Source organism: Nelumbo nucifera, chromosome 5 (genome assembly GCF_055504915.1).
Source record: "Nelumbo nucifera cultivar China Antique chromosome 5, China Antique-T2T, whole genome shotgun sequence".
Classification (NCBI taxonomy): Eukaryota; Viridiplantae; Streptophyta; class Magnoliopsida; order Proteales; family Nelumbonaceae; genus Nelumbo; species Nelumbo nucifera.
The window spans coordinates 66,155,425-66,178,991 of NC_142653.1; the positions used below are offsets into that span (position 1 = coordinate 66,155,425).

At 39.1% G+C, this 23,567-nt stretch overlaps 1 protein-coding gene across 1 annotated transcript; it reads left to right on the forward strand.

Moving 5' to 3' along the window:
• The first annotated feature begins 1,821 nt into the window (after positions 1 to 1,821).
• Positions 1,822 to 10,385, forward strand: LOC104590864 (Leucine-rich receptor-like protein kinase family protein). Its single transcript, XM_010249620.3, has 3 exons — positions 1,822 to 2,451; positions 5,337 to 8,009; positions 9,825 to 10,385. The coding sequence occupies exons 2-3, from the start codon at positions 5,432 to 5,434 to the stop codon at positions 10,172 to 10,174; spliced, it is 2,928 nt and encodes a 975-aa protein (XP_010247922.1). The 5' UTR covers positions 1,822 to 2,451; positions 5,337 to 5,431; the 3' UTR covers positions 10,175 to 10,385.
• Positions 10,386 to 23,567: the final 13,182 nt, after the last annotated feature.

The following is a 23,567-nucleotide window of genomic DNA, read 5'->3' on the forward strand; positions in this document are numbered from 1 at the left end:
AAAAACAAATAAAACAAAAACCATTGTCACTTGCTGAGCAACTTTATGTATAAGTGTAACCAAATAATGCAAAAATGGCAATTTTAGGAAATAAGATAAAAAAAGCAATTTTAGGAAATTACTTTTTTTTCCTCCATTTTATGTCCAACCGATCGGAGCTACAAGTATGGGCAACAGGTTGCAGAATTGTGTGGGCAACATCAGGCTGCAAAATTGTCTCGTTTCCATGGTTTTGACTAATACATGGCCACAGGTGGTTCGATGTAAGTCGGCCCGTTGGGGCCGATCCACACGTGATCGGTCGAAATTAACCCCACAAGTGAGACATAGACAATCCCACTAGAAACTGCGAATGATTAGATAAAAGAAGATGGAAGAGGAGAAAATGAAGATATATGTTGCAAAAATAATCATTATTTTTTTGATAAATAAAAAAATAATCATTATTTGAGAGACCCTAAATTGACCTATCGATATAATTTGGCACCATTCCTTTTTTTTTGTTTTGTTTTTCAATATTTTTGAAGGGCTACACAATGGGATAGCACCAATGTTTTAAAGAACAACGTAGAAACAGAACAGTTCAGCCCACCAGTTTTTGGATTAACGGTCCAACTGTCCGGTTCAAATAGATGAATCATTTTAATAGTAAAATTAAAAAAATTAAAAAATAAAAAAGGTCAAAAATCATTGAATGAGTCGATGATTTGATCTTTTGGGTCAACGGTTTATTGACTTTTTCAATGATTTTTTACCAGATTTTGGATTTTGGGTAAAACGGAACCGATTGCCTGGACGATTCCCAGGCCGAACGTTCCGACCATTCGGGTCAACAACGATTCGAAAACGTTGCATAACACATTCTCCTATCCATAACCACCCTGTAACAGGTGCGATTTGATCCCAAGTCTCCACTACAAGAGTCCTTATCAACCATTGGCACCTTGCGTTTGACACCAATACTTGACATATGGATAAATACGATTTGAGTTTACTATCAATTTGAAATCAAATCAGTCATGAACCGGTTCAAACGGAATTCAGCCTGCTTTTGAAGTGTTCTCCAATGGTATTTTTTGCTGTGCTTTTTATGTTGGGAAAGCTAAAAGTCAGTCTGGAAAACGTTAAAGCTTTACAGGTCTTTTTGTATCAAAATCTCTGTTTATGAAAAGCACAAAAAATTTCTATTGAACGTTTTATGTATACAAGCAGTTATTTTGATCAGAAAAAGAGCTGGTTTAGCTGTTTCTTAAGAAGCCCGTTTATCTGTTAATCTGTTTAGGTCAAAAGAGTACAAAGTGCAAATATCTACAATGTAAATAGATACAGGTTTTGCATTCTACGTACTCCTTCCAAACTTAGCCTAAATAACTAAAAAATAGAGATACTGTTTAGTACTCAGTTTGGAAGGATAAATATTATTGAATAGTATTGTTAAGTCTTAGTTTCGAAATACTCTTTTCAAATTGAGCCTAAGACTCAGTTTAAAAGGAATACAAATGTAAATATAAAAAGTACAAAACCTTATATTTTGTATTATTTTGTATATATTTATATTTATACTCTTTCCAAACTGAGCGTACTATTAAGCACCATTCAACATCATATAAACTCAATAATAAATAAATTGGGCAAAACATTAAAATGATATTCCTTCAAACACGATGAGAATATCTCTCAAAGAGCTTGAGTGCATTTAACAAGTAATCACGTGTATGAACGAATTCTGGATGTTGGGTTGGGTATGAAGAGTGAACCAAAAATCGGCCCAACCGGCTGGTTCGGTAAGTTTAAACTTATATGACCCTGGGATCGTGGTCATGCATTTTCTGGGAAGGTAGACGATTGTGATATATGATTTGTGGAGTACCGAATGGTTGTTAAACTCCATCACTGAATCACCAGCAACCACCTTCGCTTCGAGGTGGATCGGTGGTGTCGGCATGTTGTAAAATCTTTTCCTTTCCCGGAAATTCCACATTAATTGAGTGGCGCCCTTTGCAGTTCTCCAGGTTTTTCTCGTGGAAAAAAAATCTGGCCACTGTTGGAAATTTCGATGGGTTTTTAATTCTTCTGAGCAGCTCTGAAGCTGTTGTCTCTCTTGATTCTTGAGCTTCACTCCAGTGGTTAATTTCTTTTCTCTATTATCCGCGGTATCTCGTCTCGAAGTTTGTAATTTCTGTTACTGCGAAGAGAGATATTTTAAGGCGCTCTTTTTGTTGCTTTTCCGAGTAATTTAGCATTTCAAAGCGGATTTCCAACGAGCGTTACGAAACCCTGCTTCGAAACACCTTAAGAAGAATCAGATGTGTACAGATTTCAGCTTTCGAGGAATAAAAACCTTTTTGAGTTTCTAGCTCGAGGCTGGATTTGCTCAGGAAAATTCCATCTCCTGGCGAAAAGGAGTAAGATGCTGGAGAGATTTGGAATCACACATGTCGCTTGTTTTCGGTAAGGACCAGAACTCCCCATCCAGATTGAAAATGTTTTCCAATTATTTTCTTCCATTGGAGAGTTTCTTTAGTAGTCTGAAGCAATTTCCGAGTTTTTGCTGAAAAATCGACATAGAAATGTTTGGGTTTTTCTTTTTCTATCCCAGTGCTTGAGAAGTAGGTTTCTGTAGAGATTTCATTCTGATATATTTTTCTGGGTTTGATGGAGAAAAAGGGGAGGGTATCATGTTTGAATGAGAGAATCATTCAGTCCACTCCATTCGACCAAGTTCAAAGGTGAGTGTTTTTTTTTTCTCTGAATCGTTTTTTGTTCCTTGAAGGATCAGGGTTCAGATTGGTTTCTCAGGAAACATTAAAGAAAGTCACCATGATTTTTTTAATGAGAAAGTCGTTGGAAAAATAAACCCTGAAAATTTGCAGTTTTTTTCCTGAAAATTTTTTCTTCATCTGTCCATATTACGAATGTAATGGAATGATTCCTTTTCCCCTCTTTTCCCTCGTTGCAGCTTAGCAATCTCGTGAGTCCATCTTGTTCCTAGTGATGGTTCTTACTTCTTGCTTGCTATCTGGGTAAAAGCCTATTAGAGGTCCATTCCGTAGTTGCAGGGTGGGGCCCATGACTGAAATGTGCCACGTTTCAAGTTGATCAAAACCCTCCGTCATTGAATGAGCGATCCTAATCCATACTCCAAAAATATAATTTTTCAGCCGTCCGATTTCATCAATGTTTCAGTGATTCTGTGAAACATGCTTGGACTTTGAACCTTAGATGGTGGATAAAGATCTTCTATATAGGTGTCACCTGGCAAGTGTTGTCAGACGTTCACCCCGTACAGACAATGGGTCCATAAAAAGTAGACCATTCCATGATCATATATTGTCTGTAACGCGTTGCATATGCACCAATTTATGTTCTCTAACTAGCAGAAAATGCTAGAAAACAACGAGTTGAAAGGTGTTTATGCCGTAGTCGTATTCGGACAGAATTAGTACTCTACTTGGGTTCTTTCTTGAAAGGTCAGATCTTGGCCGTACATTTGTAGAGGAAAAGTCTTTGATATTCGACGCGTCGTATTTGAGGATTGAGGGATTGGATTGGTCTCTGACTTAGTGCCAAATGAAAAATGGATTCCATTCTGACGATTCAAAAAGCATGTGGGGCCTCTGCTTGAATTCGTTGTTCTGCAAGGACGAAGTGCATGGTCTATGGGCCATTGTGGGCTACTGCAGGAGCGTCGGTGACTCGGTGCCTGCACTGCAGATCAAGGATCCGGACAGTGGGCCCACCATTGAACGGACGGGTTTACTCTGTCCAGTTATCAACCCTAATTTAATTTGGTTGATTATTCAGGGATCGGCTTGAGCCCGAATAATTTTTTGCACGTTGTTGTGATGAGTTTAAGCCGAGCTCACTGATCAGTTCACAATTTGATAGAAGTTGGGCTTGGGTTTTCTTTCTTTGTGCTGGATCTGGACCTAGTTATCGAGTAAATTTAATCCGACCCATAAACCTGACCTAGGCAAGCTTCAAAATATCGATGCGTCTGATACTCAGGCGAATCGATACTTTTTTTTTTTTTTATTTTCTTAATCTTTTTCAAAACCGGTTTAGAAGGCTGGTTTAAGGTTCCTCTTTCCCCTGAACTGGTCAGACCCCTCCTACATCCACTGTAGGGGCATATTGGAGAGGTCCTAGAATGATATATATGGGCCAATACAGATCGATATGTATCAATACTTTAAACCTTAGGCCTAGGGACTTAAGCCCAACCTGAGTATACTAAAATTAGTACGGATTAGGTTTGGGGTTGGTCAAATTTAATTTGACCCTTGGCTTGTTTGGATTTAGGCATTACACTCAATTCTTAGCCTTGGGTCTGGGTTGAGCTTAAACCAGGACCAGTCTATCCGACTTGTACCCCTAAGATTAGGAATGCATGGGTTTAGGTTTGGCCTAGAATAAATTTCATCATTTATATAGGTGTATTAGCCGATGCATATAACATTGGTAACTTTCTGATACACCCCTACAATAAAACAGGGAAAGAAAGGAAAAAAGTAGGGAAAAGAAATGAAAGGTAAGGAAATTTTTACAAATCTTGTATAGGTTTTCTTATCCTTTTTTTTCATTTTTCTACATTTTCCTTCAAATCAAATATAGCCTAAGGCTCTGTTTGGTGTGCTTTTTCGTGTAGTATGTCAGTTATTTACAAGTCCGGCAGATTATAATTGAGTCTTTTCTCATTTGGTTCTTGGTAGATCTAGCCAGTAAAATGCGAAGCCCAAAATGTGTACTTTTTGGAAAGCTCCAAATAGAGTTTTTGTGTGTAAGTGTGTTTTTTTTTTCTATTCAATTTTTGTATGAAAAGACACACTTTAACCAAATGGGCTTTAGGCAGATCTTAATGTAAAAGCTTAATGCATCTTTTGACTGTCAACTACCAAAAGATCTTCCTAAAAAGATTTATCAAACTGCCCTTAAGTATTTTGGGTCTGACTTATTTCAAAAATAGTGAGGACCTAAAAAACAAAAAAAAAGCGGTTAAAGGTGCATGCCGATATGAAACCGATCCGAAATCAGTTTTTTTTTTTTTTTTTTTTAAGATGATCCAAAATCAGTTTTTTTTTAAGATGATCCGAAATCAGTTTTTTTTTTTTTTTTAAGATGATCCGAAATCAGTTGATATTCGGTATTCCTGCTCGGTGTCCGTGTGGGCGGTAGGGAATCTGGATTCCTTTGGTTCTTGCATAGCTAAATAAAAAAGTATAGTGGGCAGTGGGGCGCCAGCGGGGCGTGCAAAGTGGGGCAGGCGATCTAGTCAAAATATATTCTCTTTTCTGTGTATGCCTTTACGGTTTCTGATTGATTTTTGTCTGGTGCAGGTGTTAATAGTTCTAAGAAACTAAGAACGATGCCGATGAAAGGGAAGCATGTCGTCTTTCGTCAGAAAGGTTCTCGTGAAGGTTCGAATAGTTAAATGACATATTTGTCCTCGGTAATTTTCAAAATGGCACAATGCCCACTTTGCCTCCGTTTTATAATAGCGATTTTTGTCTTCGTTTCTCTCTTCCCGCCGTCCAAGGCCATAACGGTTGAAACAGAAGCCCTCCTCCAGTTCAAAAAGCAGTTGAAAGATCCCCTCGGCTATTTGGAGAGCTGGAGAGATTCTGAATCTCCCTGTGATTTCACCGGAATCTTTTGCGATCCCGATTCTGGTCAGGTTATAAATGTCACCCTTGAAAATAAATCCCTCTCGGGAGAGATATCTCCTTCCATCTCTAAGCTCGAGAGTCTGAGTACCCTCAATCTCGCGTCGAATTCAATTTCTGGGAAACTTCCTTCTGAGATAACCAGTTGCAGAAATCTCAGACTTCTCAATCTTAGCGGTAATGAACTCACAGGAACCCTGCCTGATTTGTCTGAATTACAGAGCTTGGAGGCTCTTGACGTGGAAGATAATTACTTTTCTGGTGGGTTTCCGAGTTGGGTGGGGAATTTAACGGGCTTGACTTGGCTTTCTCTTGGCCAGAATGACTTTGATGAGAGTGAAATTCCCAGAAGTCTTGGGAATTTGAAGAACTTGACATTTCTTTATTTGGCTGGGTCTAATTTGATAGGGGAGATCCCAGAATCCATTTTAGAATTGACAGCTCTTGAAACATTGGATTTTTCAACCAACAATCTCACTGGAGAGTTTCCAAAAGCAATATCAAATTTGCTGAACCTCAAAAAGATTGAGCTCTACTCAAACAATCTCACTGGTGAGATCCCTCCAGATCTTACAAAGCTCACCCTTTTGCGTGAATTTGACATCTCCATGAACCATATGTCTGGAACATTGCCTCCTGAGATTGGCACCCTGAAAAATTTGGCGATTTTTCAGCTTTATGAAAACAACTTTTCAGGAGAACTTCCACAAGGGTTTGGAGACATGCAACATTTGGAGTCCTTTTCTATTTACAGGAACAGATTTTCAGGAGAATTTCCAGCAAATTTTGGTCGATTCTCTCCACTCACCAGTATTGATATATCTGAGAATAAGTTTTCTGGTGGGTTTCCCAGATTCTTATGTCAAAATAAAAGCTTGAGGTTCTTACTTGCTTTGGATAATGACTTCTCTGGGTACTTCCCAGAAACATATGCTGAATGCAAGTCACTGCTGAGGTTAAGGATCAACAAGAACCGCTTATCTGGGCCAATTTCTAATGGGACTTGGGGATTACCCAATGCAAATATCATAGATTTTGGAGATAATGGCTTTAGTGGAGGAATATCTTTAGATATTGGGATTTCCACTAGCTTAACTGAATTGTGGTTAAGGAACAATAAATTTTCAGGTCTGCTCCCACCAGAACTTGGTAAGCTTACTCAGTTAGGGAAGTTCTCTGCAAATAATAATACATTCTCTGGGTCAATACCTTCCCAAATTGGAGATTTAAAGCAACTGTCATCACTGCATTTAGAGGAGAACTTGTTGACAGGATCAATACCAATAGAATTGGGTAAGTGTACCAGATTGGTGGACTTGAATCTTGCCAGGAATTCTCTTAATGGTGATATCCCTGAAGTACTTTCCCAGTTAAACTCTTTGAATTCTCTGAATCTTTCACAAAACAAGCTTTCAGGTGTAATCCCAGAAAATCTACAGAAGTTGAAGCTAAGTGCCATTGATTTTTCTGAAAACCAGTTATATGGTAAGGTTCCTTCTGACCTTTTGGTGATGGGTGGAAATGAGGCATTTCTGGGCAATATGGGGCTTTGTGCTGATGAAAGAATCAGGAATCAGATAAATTCCCAAATGGCTGTTTGCATTATAAGCCATGACCACAAAAATCTTTTTGAAAATAAATTGGCTTTGATATTCATAGTAGTATCAGCCATGGTTATTTTCATAGGTGGTTTATTGTTTGTGAGTTACAGAAATTTCAAGCTTAACCAATCTTACAAGGAAGAGGATCTTGAAGAGGGTCAGGAAAAAGATCCAAATTGGAAAATTGAGTCTTATCACCAAGCAGAATTTGATGCAGAAGAAATATGCAACTTGGATGAGGATAATTTAATTGGAAGTGGAAGTACAGGAAAAGTTTATCGAGTGGATTTGAAGACCAGTGGGGGATCTGTGGCTGTGAAGCAACTATGGAAGGGAAAAGAAATGAAAATGTTGACAGCAGAAATGGAGATTCTGGGGAAGATCAGACATAGAAATATACTGAAGCTCTTTGCTTGCTTGATGAGAGGGGGCTTGAACTTTTTGGTTTTTGAGTACATGGAAAATGGAAATTTGTTTCAAGCTCTTCAGCGGCAATTCAAAGGTGGACATCCAGAATTAAATTGGCTGCAACGGTACAAAATTGCTGTTGGAGCTGCAAAGGGGATTGCATATCTTCACCATGATTGTTCACCGGCTATTATTCATAGGGATATAAAGTCTACAAACATTTTACTTGATGAGGATTATGAACCAAAGATTGCTGATTTTGGAATTGCCAAGACTGTAGCAGCGTCTCCTAATGATTCTAGTTGTTTTGCTGGCACTCATGGTTACATTGCTCCTGGTAAGCCATAAAACTATGTATTTTTTGGTTATTCAATGTTTCTGTTCAGGAAAATTTTCTTTTGCATCATTCTATTGGTTTCTTTCTTCAAAGATTTTTGTTCCTGTTGTTAATAAGAATCAATCATCTAGCATCTCCAAATATCTATTGCATTTACTTTCATTAATCATCTAACGTCTCCATAACTTGCAATGATCAAATGATGGGCCAATTCAGTGTTCTGCAATTTGAGTTGTTGAATTGTTTTATTTTCAAATATGTATATATATTTCCTGAATTATTTTACGAGTTTTCTATGTTTTTTAGGTAATGATGAATGTCTCAATTTAGGTCCTATGTACACTTTGTATACCTTGCTTTTGCGTCTAGGGTTTGTAGGCTTGCATTTTCCAAGACTTTTGAGTAATTTAGCATTCAAGGCCTGCAAAATAATATCACATTGGAGAAACTTGTTGTATCATGAGGACTCTAATATAGAGACAATTATGTTGCTAGTTTTGGATATAATGTGGATGACCTGAGGACTTGAGTAAGTTTTTGCAAGCATACCAAGTATTCCTAGGAATCCTAGCTCAACTTTAACATTCTTGTCCAGTATTATTTATGGGTACTAAATGTGGGCACATCTAGTATTAGTATGAAATAGTATTGTTGTGCAGAAGAATGATATTGGGGATTGATGAAACACCAGGAAAATAAACAATAAATAGAAAAGAAACAAAAGGACAGGTTGAAGGATTTTATGGGATGCAGAAGGATGCCTATCTCCATGGATAAAGACCAACAGTTTAATTACACTGATTACTAAGGAGGTTTAATTGAGAGAACAAACATGAAAAGACATCCAAAAAATTGCAAAGAGAAATTTCTCCATAGTATCAATATGAAATAATATTGTGTGCTGATATTGGGGATTGATGAAACTGCAGGAAAATAAAGAACAAATAGAAAAGAAACAAAAGGATAAATGCAAAGATTTTATGAGATTAAGCATGACGCCTAACTCCATGGGTAAAGAGAAACATATTAATTACAGTTATAGCTAAGGAGATTTAATTTCTCCATAGCAATGCTTCTTCCCCTAAGCCTAAAGCCGCATTCTTCCCATGTGTATGCTTTAAGACACTTTCCAAAAAATCCAATGATTCAAATGCCAAGATTCTATCCTTGTTTCCAAGTGAGTGGAAGCTTAATAACCATCATGTATGGAGTAGTGATCTTTTTAATATCTGTATATATTTTCAAAGAAACATTACTTTTTGTCATTGACCAATAACAACCAGTTTCTCTTTTCCTTTTTTTCCTGCCTTCAGGTACTGATAAATGATCTTTTATTTGTGACCTTGATTAGAGAAAGAGTATGGACAGGCAACTCAACCACTCATGAGTTCCTTGATATCTTGTATTTATATGAAATCATATACAGATATTTGTATGATAACAAACATTTGAAATTTTATTATTACAATGACTTAACAACTTGAGGTTGTTATGCATGGATAATGCAATAGGTTATTTGTGTGTTGCTCATGTTGTTGGGCTTGGAGCTTATTCCTAACAACCTAAATTCATAATACTTAAATTCTGAATTCTTATTTCTTAATAGTTATCTAGTTCTAGAATCTCTATTTTGTTCCTTTCTCATGTTTTTCTCTTGTATAGGGATTAGGGTAATGGTTTGCCTTTTCTTTTTTTTTATGCATAACCTTCATATTTATAATGATGAAGGAATTATTAGGTAGACTAATATGTTGAACCATATAGACATGCACTGAGTTACTAACTATTACTGTAAATTACTTTTATGTCTTTCAGAATTTGCTTATTCTCTCAAAGTGACTGAAAAGAGTGATATATACAGTTTTGGTGTGGTCCTGCTAGAATTAGTAACTGGTAGACGTCCAATTGAACTTGAGTATGGAGAAGGAAAAGACATTGTTTATTGGGTTTCTACTCATCTTGATTCTCGGGATGATGTCATTAAAATACTTGATCATAAGGTGTCAAACTCTGTTGAAGATGACATGATCAAGGTACTGAGGATTGCTATTCTCTGCACTAAAAAGCTTCCTTCTCTGCGTCCTACAATGAGAGATGTAGTGAAGATGCTCATTGATGCTGATCCTTGCAATTTCAGTCCAGCATACAAAAGTCCAGAGAAATAATGATACATTTGTGTAGTTCTTTGACTCTCTTTGTGATTAAAATTTTAATGTTTTTGTTTTGTCCAATGGAGGATGCCTTGTTGATTAAATTCACCAAGGCGTTTCTATTCAGAACATATGACTAGGAATTTAGTGAAGTATTTCTGTGACTATACTAATTAGTGTGACATTTCATTATCTATAAAAATATGCTGCATATGATATCTGTCTACCTAGACTGAGCAAATCATGCTTCTATATATATGGATTATATGTATATATTTTCTTGCTTCTAAAACACAGAAGTGCTGCTATTTAATTCTTACCATTTCAGTTTTTTCTTTTTATAGTTTATTGTTGAAAATGGTGGTTCTGTAAAAATGCTGAAATTTACCCATTTTTCATCTCAAACTTGGGACTGAAAAAGAAAAAGGAAAACAGAAAACAAGGCAACTGTAACTTTCAGGGCATATGATGCAAGATATCTGTTCAGGAAATGTTCTACAGAAACTGAGATACCGTACCTATTTTTGTCCAAAACAAGGAACTGGAAAAGAAAAGGAAATAAAGAAAAGCTTAAGATTAACTGTAGCTTCCAAGGCATATGATGCAACTAGCAAGATAATTGTTGAGAAGTTTTCTTTCTTAACTTGGGTTGATGATTATCCTCACCTAGAAACTTTTCTTCTTTTGTTATTTTCTTTTTCAAAAGAGATGCCAAGGTTGAATTGCTGCTGTAATTTCTTTGGAATGATACAAGTTTGTTTTGAGGAATAATACTTCTGCACAAGGCTCCATTTGGAAGGAGTACAAATACAAATAAGTAGAATGCAAAACCTTGTATTTTGTATTATTTTGTATGTATTTGTACTCTATATATTTGTATTTGCACTCCTTCCAAACTGAGTCTGGCTGCATTTGGAAACGATGCAAATGGAGTGTAAATCCCGATTCAGGGTAAATTTGCACTTTGGTTCACTTTTGATTGTATTTGGCAACATTACATTTATGCATTGACAAATGATAAACCAATGCATATTTACATTGATAATAAGATGTAAAAGTACATCAATAAAAAAGAAGTAAATTTGCATTCAAGTGGGCTTTTGATAAAAAAGCATATGCTTTATTGAAATTCATGTTTGCATCCATTACAGCTAAAAGTATGTTTGGTAAGAAGGTCAATTTGTTGGTGCAAAACTCTAACCCAACTTTGCAATTTATATGAACCATTTTACACTCTACATATTTGCATCGTTTTCAAACGCAGCCAAAGGGCCTTTTCGCCCTTGGGCTATCTTTACTTTGAATGAAAAGGTAGAGAAAGAAAAGGGAAAGGTAAGGAAACCTATTACAAACACATACTCGATTATCATTCTGAAATGCAACTGATGTACCTTGAACTGTATACCAGTTGTACATACTACTTGTGCCAATGGACAATAGAATAAGATATAAAGGAGGTTCTCATTCGTTGCATCACAAAGATGACAGATGAGAGTTATTCTAACACGATGATGTGCAACGTTGAGCTTAGTAGGAAAGATATCTAGTATACATTTCCATGAAAAAAAAAGTTTAATAGCTGGTGGAAGTGTTGTTAGCCCATAAATCCTGCCACTGCATGTCCTGCAGTGGGTAGATGAAGATGAAAATGTTCCTCTAAGGGGGCGTTTTTTCTTCGGATTTTGAAAGGGGGGAGAGTTAGTCAATGAGATTTTGGTTCCCATTGACCAAGAATCCCATGTTCTTTTTTTAGATTTATGTGGGGCCTAGGGAAAGTTTACTTTCTTAGGCCCATCTCCAAGGTGGGTAAATAACTTTCCCACTCGGGGGGAAAGTTGCCAACACTTGAATGGGACAAAAATATCCCTTTTACTAATGGATTTTTATGGTTAGAATGATCATTGCCTTATTTACATGAGAAATAAAAGAACATGGGTAAATGCACTTACCTGGGTAAGTGTTTCCTAGGAAAAACTTACCCAGATAACCGCATTTACCTGAGTAAATAACTTAGCAAAAAGCAAATGGCGCCTAAGTGTCTTTCACCAGACTAGGTTGTCTTCTAAATTTGTATCAGCACTGGATAAAGGAAAACCCCGCACAATGTTAAGATCTTGTGAGGGTAGCAAATGTTGCTGGCTGGATCATGGATGTTGCCTATTTTGACATCAGCACCAACATCGGCATTAAGTGGTGTGAGAAAGAAATTCGGTCCACACCAAAGTTCTTTGAAAAATCATATAGACCACCCATGACCTAGTAGTGATAATGTTTTAGCATTTCTTTAACATGCATAAAACTGATCAGACTATAAAATAACAGAGAACGTGAAATGATTTACATTGCTCAAATAAGGAAATTACATCGTAAATATGGAAAGATGTAGAGAATTCCCACTCGAACCAAAACTCTATGTGATCTCGTAAACTAACTCAACCTCATGCGGTCATGCTTATCACTTCATCTCAACACTCCAATCTTATCTTAACCGTTCAACCTCACTTATCCGTCCAGTCCAAAATCAATTTTGACGGATTGGACAGACCAACAAGACATATTGGATTGGACCAATCCGGTCCAAAATATTTATTAGATTGGATTGGACCTGGTCCGTCCATAACAAATTTATATTGGATTGAGTTGGATTAATTCAATATCTGGTCCATTGATATAAGATAAGAATATATGTGTCAATGGACCATGTTTGGATTGAAATCAATCTAAATCAAAATGAATATGAACAGATTGGATAGTCCAGACATTGAATTGGATCGGTCCAAAACATTCATTGGATTGGATTGGACGTGGTCCATTTATAATGGACTCACATTGGACTGGATCGGATTGGACCAAATTTAGTTCAATTGACACCCCTGAACCAGCGGTATTATTGATATATATGCCCATAAGAATCTTCTCTAAGATATTTATGGGAGAGTATCTCGGCCCAAATAGAGTCAGCATGCTTCAAAAACGCCAACACTAGGCTGTGTTTGGTTGCAGTGCAAATTCATTTGCACTGATACAAAACTATGGCAGTGCAAATAATTTGGCTGCAAGTTTTGATTTATTTATGTTTCAAATTTTATCTTACTTTATTTGGTTGCATTAAAAATAAGTAAAATAAGACCTAAAGCAATAAAGTAAAGTCCAAACTAAAATTAAACCGAAATTTGCATTTTTTTCATTTGCACTCTCATACATATGTACTAGTGCAAATAAAATTGCACTGCAGCATTACTCGGTAGATCGAGATTGTAATGTGATGCAACACATAGCCCAAGACCACCATAAGATTTTGGTTTTAACAAGTTGGACCAGAGTGATGGATTTTTTTCTTTTTCCTTGATCTCACCACTAGAACTCTAGACATAGGTTGTCCATTTGAGGGCATATATCCTACGACAACAAATGAGTTTGCATGTGGTATAATTGGCATTGGTAGCTTCAATGGTACTTGAAGAGGGGTGATTTGGCCCGACCCACTAAACAGTGGAAACGTGGATGCAACCTGATGACTGGACTATGACTAGGCATTTTTTGCCACATCAGCAATCCCTATCACTTCGGTGAGTCAGGCCACCTCGGGTGACTCGGGCACCTCGACAAGGACCGAGGTCTGAGTAGCTTGAGATGGCCCAACCAACCGAGGTGACACATAGCGGATTTCTAGAAGTGTTCCAATTGTCTCCGAGCTCTTCAGGATCATGCCATACGACCGTAGGACTTATCCTCATCCTGCTCGGATCGGATAGATACAATAGGCCTTATTGGCTAGCACGTTATCCACCTACCAGGGCGGAAGGGACTCCTAACAGTGCAGGCCGAGGATCTTGGAGGTATTTCATGAGACCCACGACAACTCATCTATATAAGGGCACCGACCCCTAGAACCCAGGTACGCGCGATTTAGTGCATTCTATCTCTCCAATTCTCAAACTTTCAATTCGCTTACAGCAAATACTAACTTAAGCATCGGAGTGACCACGCTGGGTAGCCACCTCGGGTTCTCTGATCCTACTTGTCTTGCAGTTCGACTGACCACCTAAGCAACCAACACCTGAGCTTCCATCTAGCTAGGAGCAACCAGATTGTGCACCATCAATTGACGTCGTTTGTGGGAACGCTACACAAAAGCTAAGTTCCTACCTCACTTCTTTACTTTACTTAAGTACTCAATGGCATCAACAAGCAACACTGACAAGGGCATTGATATGGGCGTTACTGGGGGCAAGATCATACTTCTATTCACCCTGAAGGCCCCTTAGTGGCCAGATTACCATCACCCTCACCATCCCTGGGGTTCAGACAAGTGTTAGCATCCAATTTTTGCTCGGTCCCTTCACACTACCTCTTTGTACCCCTTCTTAGACTCCAAAAACTTAGAAACACAAACAGATTGACTTGACTCTCTCTAAAACCTGCCCCCCTTTTGATGCAATCCACAAGACAAATAAGAACCTTGATCAGACATTATCCCCAAACTTGGAAAACTACAACTTTGTTACATATCACTTTTCATGATTAAACTATAAAGATCCATCGTTCGTCATGCCAACTTCCTTCCATTCTAACGGTCCCGATCTATGTGATATCCAAATTCCAACTCTTCCAAAATCAAATCCAACATATCCATCACCCCAAGATCACTAGGAAACAATCGACTAGCGATTCCCACCACAAATCTATAACAACTAACCGCAAAAAAATATCAAGATCCCATTCAGATGGCTCTGAATGATTACCAAGATTGACCATATTTTTCTCAGATCATAACCATCCACTTGATTTCTCACCCTAATCCATGCCTACATACCAAATTTTATCTCAAAATTCCCCCGTTTAACCCCTCATCAAGCCTAGATCCTATTCCAACAAATCTCATTAATTAGAGCCTATCATCCATCATCCCAACTTCATATGACCAATCAGACCTCACCACTATGTTCTGAGACCTAGAAAACCACACCATGTCAAATTTCTTGACCAAACACCTCCATTTGACCATTAAAAAAGTAAGATTCCATTTCAGACCCTCTTGTTGATTGGAAAACCATAAGCTAAGACCATGATCTGAAACTAAATCAATTAATCTATACCTCTAATCAAAGATCCATCACTTCCATTAGATTCAGAATGTTCAAAAGTGCCAACCCACCAAATTTCATCCCAAAATTCCCCCGGTTGTCCCTTCATCAAATAAAGATTATATTTCAGCAAATCTCGTTGTCCGAACATGTCAGCCATAGACCTCAATCATCCCAAGCCTATTTGATCAATCAGACATTACAACTGTGTTTAGAGACCCAGAAACCCCATTATGCCAAATTTCATGACCAGATTCATCCGTTTGATTGTTAAACTAGAAAGATATCATTTCGATGCACCGGATTTAACTGCCACATTAGCTGTCCAACCTAGAATCTTAAGAGGGTAGGGACTGACGTCAGCTCCTTACTTAACCCCATTGAAACACTTGTACCAATCAATCATAGCCTAATAGGCTTAAAAAGCTTAAAATACTAAACAGACCCCTACTTAAGACCAAGAAAAGACAAAATAACACCTCAAAGTTCATCAAATTTATGTTTTTTGCTACTATTAGCCCCAAATACGAGACTGCAACGTCTGACACGCCCCAAACTCCCATTGGATGCACAAAACACATGAAAACCACCCCTAAATCAAAGAAAATGTTTCACCAAATAGGTAAACTTGATTGGACATTTATTTCTTTGAAGAATCTTTGCCTACTTGTGTGAAAAACCTCTGTTGAATTCCAATCACTATGGCTGAACGAATTCAGACCTGACCCCCCTTCCTTCCTCTATAAATACTGATCTAATCCGAGTTCAAAGGGGGATGGAAGAGAGGAAACTTGAGGGAGTCCTCTAGAGAGAGAAGAGAGCTTTCTTCCAGCCTATATACTACCTCTTGTTCACCTGAAATTTGGAGGTACTCTAAACCCCATATTCCAAACTCGCCTCTTCCATTTTCAAGCAGAATTTGCTGCAACTAGAAGCACTCCCTATCTCAAGAACCCATTTAAACTTTGTTCTAGCTGCTGGAAAACTTTTGACAAGGTACATATGAAATGTAAGCCTTTTTTAGTTTTTCTAGGTTGCTTGAGGTTCTGAAATGTTAGAGAACCATCATTTTCAATTTATTCTTGATTGAGAATAGAGGCAAAGAGGCGAGGGTTTTAGGGAAATTATACCTAAGACCTGATAACATCACCTCAAAATCAGTCTTAGGAGGAGTTGAAAGCATGTTCCTCCAGATTTAAGAAATTCTTACAATCATTTATGCTTTTCTCAAAAAGAAACTAAGCCTGAATAACTCTCGTATTGGGCTGCTAAAGCAGCTTGGAGAGAGGGGTGCCTAATACCTTCCCTTTCCCAATTCTTGGGACTTGAAATCTCTTGATTGTGCGCTTTTTCCATGGAGGACGGAGTCACTATTGAGGACTTAAATCGAGATTTTCAAACCTGAAAATGAGGGCCCATTTCCTTTAACAAAATGGGTGGTAACTCCAACTCTTTTAAGCTGGCCATGAGCTTCTTGGACCTCACAACAAGCCAAACTCAGACCTTCACTACACAGTCGGTCACAACTCCCCTACCTCATGTGAGTGCCGCTCTTCCAGTAGTGGAGCCATCTGTGGTTCCAACTGGGGTCGAAGTGCAACAATTCCATGAGCTAGTGCAAAGCGTCTGCCTTATGCAGTTGTAGATATAGCAGTTCCCACAGTTCCAGGATCCAATATCAAAAGTATCAGTACCAACAGTTTTACTATCAGCAGCAGTTCCCCACTCTTTAACAGAACCAGAACCAGAACCAGAACCAGAATCAACATTAATAGAATGGTAGCTAAACACCTCCTCGGGGCCAGACCCCACAGCGGATCGATGTACACCACCACCTCCCCGGGTGGTAGACCAGAGGAATCGGCCCCAGAATAGCCATCAGAGTAGCACTGATCAGAATCAACACTCGCGGTGTGAGAGCCGTGCAAACCAAGTCAGCAACTAGCAACCCGGGGTAAGAGGCACAGGCTTAGTTCGAGATCCTTCTGTTCCTCGTAACAACTAGAAGCTAGCTCGCATTCGTGAGAACGTTAGCAACAGAGACCAGCTCCCACCTCGTGACAGTGTTTGAGACCGGGAACACACCAGGGTCGATGTACAAGACAATACCGAGGTGAATAGCACCAATCAGGAAGCCACAAGGAAGTGATGCCGTCGCAGAGCAAATCGTACTTCAACAAAGAGTAGCTGACCAACAGCAACAGACAAGGGGAGGGAAGAAGTGAGCTCAGTAGCTGCACAGCCGGCTCCTGTTCTATTGAGCCGGCTTCCCCCTAGCACCAGAGATCCTCTTAGCCCTGAGGCCAAAAGGTTTTAAGACACCCAAGCTAGAGACGTATGATGGGAACTCCGACCCAAACGACCATGTCAACAGCTTCCAATCATTGATGTTACCCATGTAGATGAAACAAGCCTATGCATGGCCTTCTCAATGACATTTAGAGGCATGACTAGGTCATGGTATAGGAACCTACCACCAAGCTCGATCTAGAGCTGGGCATAGTTCATGGACTTGTTCACCACCTACTTCGTCACTAGTAAGAAGTTCCCGAAGTCCATAGCAAGCCTTCTGAACATGGTCCAGCTAGAGAATGAGTCAATCAGAAGCTACATCAAGAGGTTTAATGCGGAGTGTTTGCATATACCTGATCTCGACCGAGCTATACAACTCATTACAGCCCAAAATGGAGTTCGCCACATCGAGTTTCGTTGGCATCGAGGGTAGAACCCACCGAAGACAATGGAAAAGTTCCTCAATGACGCCGACAAGTTCATCAAGGCAAAAGAAGCCCTCGGGTCTCGGTTAGAGCTGCACTAGGGCGAGAAGATGAAGAGAGAGGATGAAGGAAGCAATAGTAGCAAGCATAGGCGATGGAAGAGCAAATCGCCAAAGCAAAGCAAGTCCCCGCATAGGCGAAGAAAGTCACCACCTTGGAGTTCTAGATCAGGTCGGCGATCTAGGATCCCTCCTATTCAAAAGTCCAGCTACACCCCCTGAATTCGAAGTGAGGTGAGATTCTGATGGCAATCAAGGATACTGGCTATGTCTAGTGGCTACCTAGGATGTGAGGTGACCCGACAACCAGCAATCCCAACCTATACTTCCATTTCCACTGAGACGTTGGGCACAACACTGAAGGTTACCGTAACCTCAAGGATGAGATCGAGGAGCTGATCTGCAGTAGATACCTAAAGCAGTTCATTAAGCACGAAGATAGGGAAGCAGCGGACTGACCGGCCGACCAACGGAGGGATGCACTAGAGCTAAGCAGGAGGAATGACTACCAACCACCACCATCGTAGGACATGCCAATCCGCGGAGTGGTCAACATGATCACTGATGGATCCATTGTGGCGGGGTGTAGTGCAGCAGCGGGAAAGGCATCAGTTCGGGAGCTCGAGCATGAGGAAGAGAACCCGTTGGAGCAACCTTGGGTGGAGGAGGTGAGTTACTTTACCAAGGACGACGCTCGCAGAATCCAATACCCACACGATGATACACTCATGGTCATGTTAGTAATCAATGACTTCGAGGTGAAGTGGATACTGGTGGATTCAGGCAACTTCGCAGACATTCTATTCCTAGAAGCCTTCGACAAGCTGAAGCTTGAGTGGAAGGATTTGCAGCCAGCAAATACACCCCTGGTCGGGTTCGGTGGAGATGTGGTAAATCCATTTGGAAGGATCATGGTTCCAGTCGCAGTAGGGACCTGGCCCAACATAGTACGGTTCGAGCATCCTTCCTGGTGGTTACGATTCTCTCCCCCTACTGTTAGACAGTGTATGCCCTTAGCTCCAATCAGCTTGATGTACATTATGATATTTATTGTAAATGAATAAAAGTACATATTTGATTCATGTCATATGGTGTGTTTCTATTTAATACCGTTAAACTGGACACTAATAAGACTCGTGTTAGTTTATAATCTTCACAGCCATTGGATAGACCTGGGGAGATTTATCCTGCCAAGGCTGACACTGATGTGCTGTCTTTGATATGCCAATTAGTGAGATCCTTAGAAGGGGACAAAACCTGGGTATGTTGGGGCAGTCTAAGAATTCACCTGAATGGGAGATCATAGTAACAGGATCAACCCCTTTGTTGGACAATGTGAATGATCAGGGAATGCACTCTCTCTGATGAAAACCTAAACTGCCTGCACAATATATATATATATATATATTGTGGCTTCACAAAATGTTTGCAAAAGGTTTTCATTCCCGAGATCCATGCAAGTAGAGAGTGCAACACTGTATCTTGCAGCCGAGGGAGAGGTCCTCTCTTGTTGGGCAGTGTATGATTATTAAGGGCTGAGAGGTTAAGTGTAAGACCATTTAGGGATAATAAACTTGATGGGCTAATCTCACATCTGTCCACAGTCCTTGGGCCTTCATAAGATAGCTGGACCCAAGGACCATTTATTGTAAATGTTGGGCCCATTAAGAGCCCATACTGATGAACTCAGGGGTTTATTGTATTCAACATTAAATTCGGCCAGGCCTTGTAACAGAGGTTAGGCTGAACCCATGTGGCTTATGTGGAGATCAATGATAGGGTTCCACGCCATACAAAGAGAGCCAAGCTAGTCAGCATTAAAGGAAGTGAGCCTGAATGCTTGATGGGCTTAAAGCCCATTTTGAACTGGGTTAATTTGATTAATGAAATAAGGGGTGAATCTGGGTATGGATCAGCAGATAAGGATAAGAGGATAACTCTTATCCACTTAGAGAATCCAGATCCAAATAGAGATTTGGATTAGGAAACTCCTAATTGGATTAGGAGAAGTTGATCCTGATTTGCAGATAAGATAAGTGATCAGCCTTATCTCTTAAAGAGTCCATATCTAAATAAAGATTTGGATCAAGAAACTCCTAATCAGATTAGGAGATTAACTCTTTAAGGTCTATATAAAGGAGGAGGCCAAACTAGAATAAATTTCTCTCTCTGTTCTTACTGCCCTACCCTGTTCGATTTCCACCTCTTGGAGTGATCAAGATTGGATCTTGATATTGTTTCTTGTTGGAATAAACAATCTTCATGTTGTGCTCACATCCCTACATAATTCTTGCTGAAGAATTGGGGTCCTTGCTAATCCTACCTCACCCTAAGCTGTGTCATCTTCAATGGTGGAAGGATTTGGTACCCTCTTTGGGCGTAAACACCGACATTGGGAGGAGCTTTTTGTGTGGATTCCATATCAGGTATTCCTCTCCCTAATCTTGGTTTTAGATTTGGTCTGGTTTGTTTCAAGAACGAACCTTGAAAAATGCAGCTTTCTAAATCAGGGAATAGGATTCTCGGATGGGAAAAAAAAATGTTTGAAATTTCGCCCAGCCACCCTACATAGTTTGGCCATACATATGATGGATCTCCTATCCATTCAGTGGTATCAGAGCTATGGTCTAATTCTTGAACCAAATCAGACCTGATTTGAACCTGCGCAAATGGGCAGAATCGGTTTTACCTGATTTGTAGAGATTATTGTTTTTCTATGAATTGGTTCCCAGTTTTTTGGCGTATGGTCTGAAAATTAATTCTTTATTTATCTGCAATAATTATAGAAATGTTCTATCTTTATTTCTTGAATTTTGGGCTGTTCGTATGGTGGAGATCGAAATCTTTATTGGCGCCAAGAACTCCGCACCCTGCTGTATTATTCTATTCAATTCGGTCTGTAAATATATATTTTTTATTTTTAGACGAAATGTATATGATTTATTCTGATGTAATTAATAGAAAATTAGTTTTTTCTATTTTTTTTCATTGGAAGAACTGCTGGAAGTGCGCAAAGGAGAAGAATTTGTAGAACCGAATTCAGCCATCTGCAATTTGCAGATATGGAACCTGCATTCTGCAAACTAACTTTTTTCTTGCAGGATTACAGCCACACGAACAACCTTCTGATTATTGTTTTTCTGATCTTGAATATCTTCTTCAGCTATAATTAATTTTCAAATCATTTTCTTGAATTGGATCTTACAATAGACACCAAACCCTAGGCCGATTTGACCCAGATTGGACCAAACTAGTTGGACCAAATTTGTGGTTCAATAGGGTCTGTTCTCAGCCCTAAATTTTGATTATGGGCCAGGGGTTTGATGGCCCATTACAAGATCTAATTCGGCCCACCCCTGTAAAACCCAGTTTTGTTAAGTTGAAACTGCATTAGCCCAAATCAGCATACATGCTATATGGGCCGAACTACTTTTTGTAGTTTAGCCCATATACCTAGATATTGTTATGGGCTGTAAATGGGCTGATATTGATTTAACCTAATTAATTCAGGTTTTTATAGTTGTTATAATTGATTGGATCAATTGTGTGATTGTTTCATGCATGTGATGTGCTATGTACATGGGCCATAAGCACTTGGCTCATGTTCATTCGATAGTGGCTCTTTTGTACACCATGGTTGAATGCACATCATTTCCATGGTGTCCTTAAGATCATTGGATGATCTCCCTTCTTGATGGGCCCCACTTCAGATTCCTCCTTGAAAGGAACCGTGCGGAACCCTAGCCTGTTTAGGGCCCATCTGAATCTAACTTTAAGGAAGTCAGTGGGAGCCAGTTTGGTTTTACCTAAATCAGAACTAGGATGTAATTACTCATTCCCTCCAGCAAAATATAAGTGCATGTGATAGGGAGATTCATATGATGAACTCTCTAAAGTCCTTCCGTCATTAGCATGAAGATGGGCTTATCAGTAATGAGGAGATGCACCATAAAATTGGGCTATCCATTTGCTGGTGAGTCTGTTGGATTGTTTCATAAGATGATATGGGTGTCATAGACCGATGCGAGAGGGGCCTATCCTAAAATGGAAGACTTTCTCACAGTACCTTGGCGTTCACGAATATGATGGGTAAGCACTTACTGGACATAAAGGTTTAAATTAAAATGGAAATAAACCTTGTCTGACAAAGGCCAAAGGAAAAGCTCATAAGATGAGTGGATATGATCCTTCACAAAAGGTGGTGGGGTTATGCAGCTAAAACATTTGGCTCCATGCACTGTATGTGATCTCCCACATTTCCAGAGACATAGTCGTGTCTCCGTCACTGAAATAGGAAAGAAATCTTAGAGATAAACAAATGGAAATGGATCATAATTAAAAGCCATTTCTATGTATATAACATGAATCAAATCAGGTTGTAGACTAATAATTTGCTTTGCCCTTTATTAGAAATGGCAAATGGACATTTCGCCAAATTTTTGGACGACAATAAGCTTAAGGGCCCAAACTATGTTGACTGGTTTCGTAACCTTATGCTGGTTTTAATGTTCGAGAAATTGGACAAGGTTACTAAAAATCCTGCTCCAGATCGTCTGAGTTATAGGGCTTCTGAGGCTCGAAGGAAAGAGTATCAAGAATGGGAAGAGAAGAATTCTCTTTCCCGGTGCTTTATCATAGCCTCCTTAGACAATCCGATGCAGAGACAATTCGATCAGATCAAAGTGTCAAAGGATATCTTGGATAGTCTGAGGACGATGTATGAAGAGCAGAATCGTTCTACTCGACAAAAGGTCTTAAAGCTGTTTATGATCGCAAAAATGATTGAGAACCAACAGGTTCATGACCATTGTCTAAAGATGATGGGTTATGTTAATGAACTGGAGGCTCTCGGTTCCAGACTAGATCATGTCACCAAAGTTGATGCCATCCTTAATTCCTTACCTCCTTCCTTCAATCAATTTATCATAAACTACAACATGAACAAGGTAAATGTTAGCCTTCGAACTCAACAATATGTTGCAGAGGGCTGAAGAACTGATTAAGAATGACAAGCTGATAGCTATGCTTGTTGAAGGTGGAAATTCTAACAAGAAAAAGAGGAGGGAAAATAAGAAGCCATAAAAGAAGTTTAGCAAGCCTAAAAAGCAAAAGAAGGACAAGACATCGGATGCCTGCCATTTCTGCAAACAGACTGGCTGAGGAATTGTCCTCAGTACCTAGAGGCCAAGAAATAAAGTAATTTCAAATCTTTTGTCATAGAGACCAATTTGTTGGTCACTTCTGCTTCCTGGTGTATTGACTCTAGGGCTTCTACTCATGCATGTAACACATTGCAAGGGTTCAGGACAAGCAGAAGGCTAAGTGACGGAGAAGTGACTTGGGGACTTCTGCAATAGTTGCAGCTACAGCTATAGCAACTGTATATTTACATTTCACAGGAGGAATTATAACTCTTAAAGATTGTCTTTATGTGCCGAATTTGAGAAGAAATTTGATTTCTGTTTCAAAATTGTGCATGGATGGTTTTTCTATCTTGTTCAGTAATATGTTTACTATTAAATAGAATAACAAATTCCTTGCTTAT

Bases quoted from the DNA above. Each gene is read 5' to 3' on its own strand.
- LOC104590864 (XM_010249620.3), top strand. From the start codon at position 5,432: ATGACATATTTGTCCTCGGTAATTTTCAAAATGGCACAATGCCCACTT. The intron at 8,010-9,824 runs GTAAGCCATAAA...TATGTCTTTCAG, and splicing joins TCATGGTTACATTGCTCCTG to AATTTGCTTATTCTCTCAAA.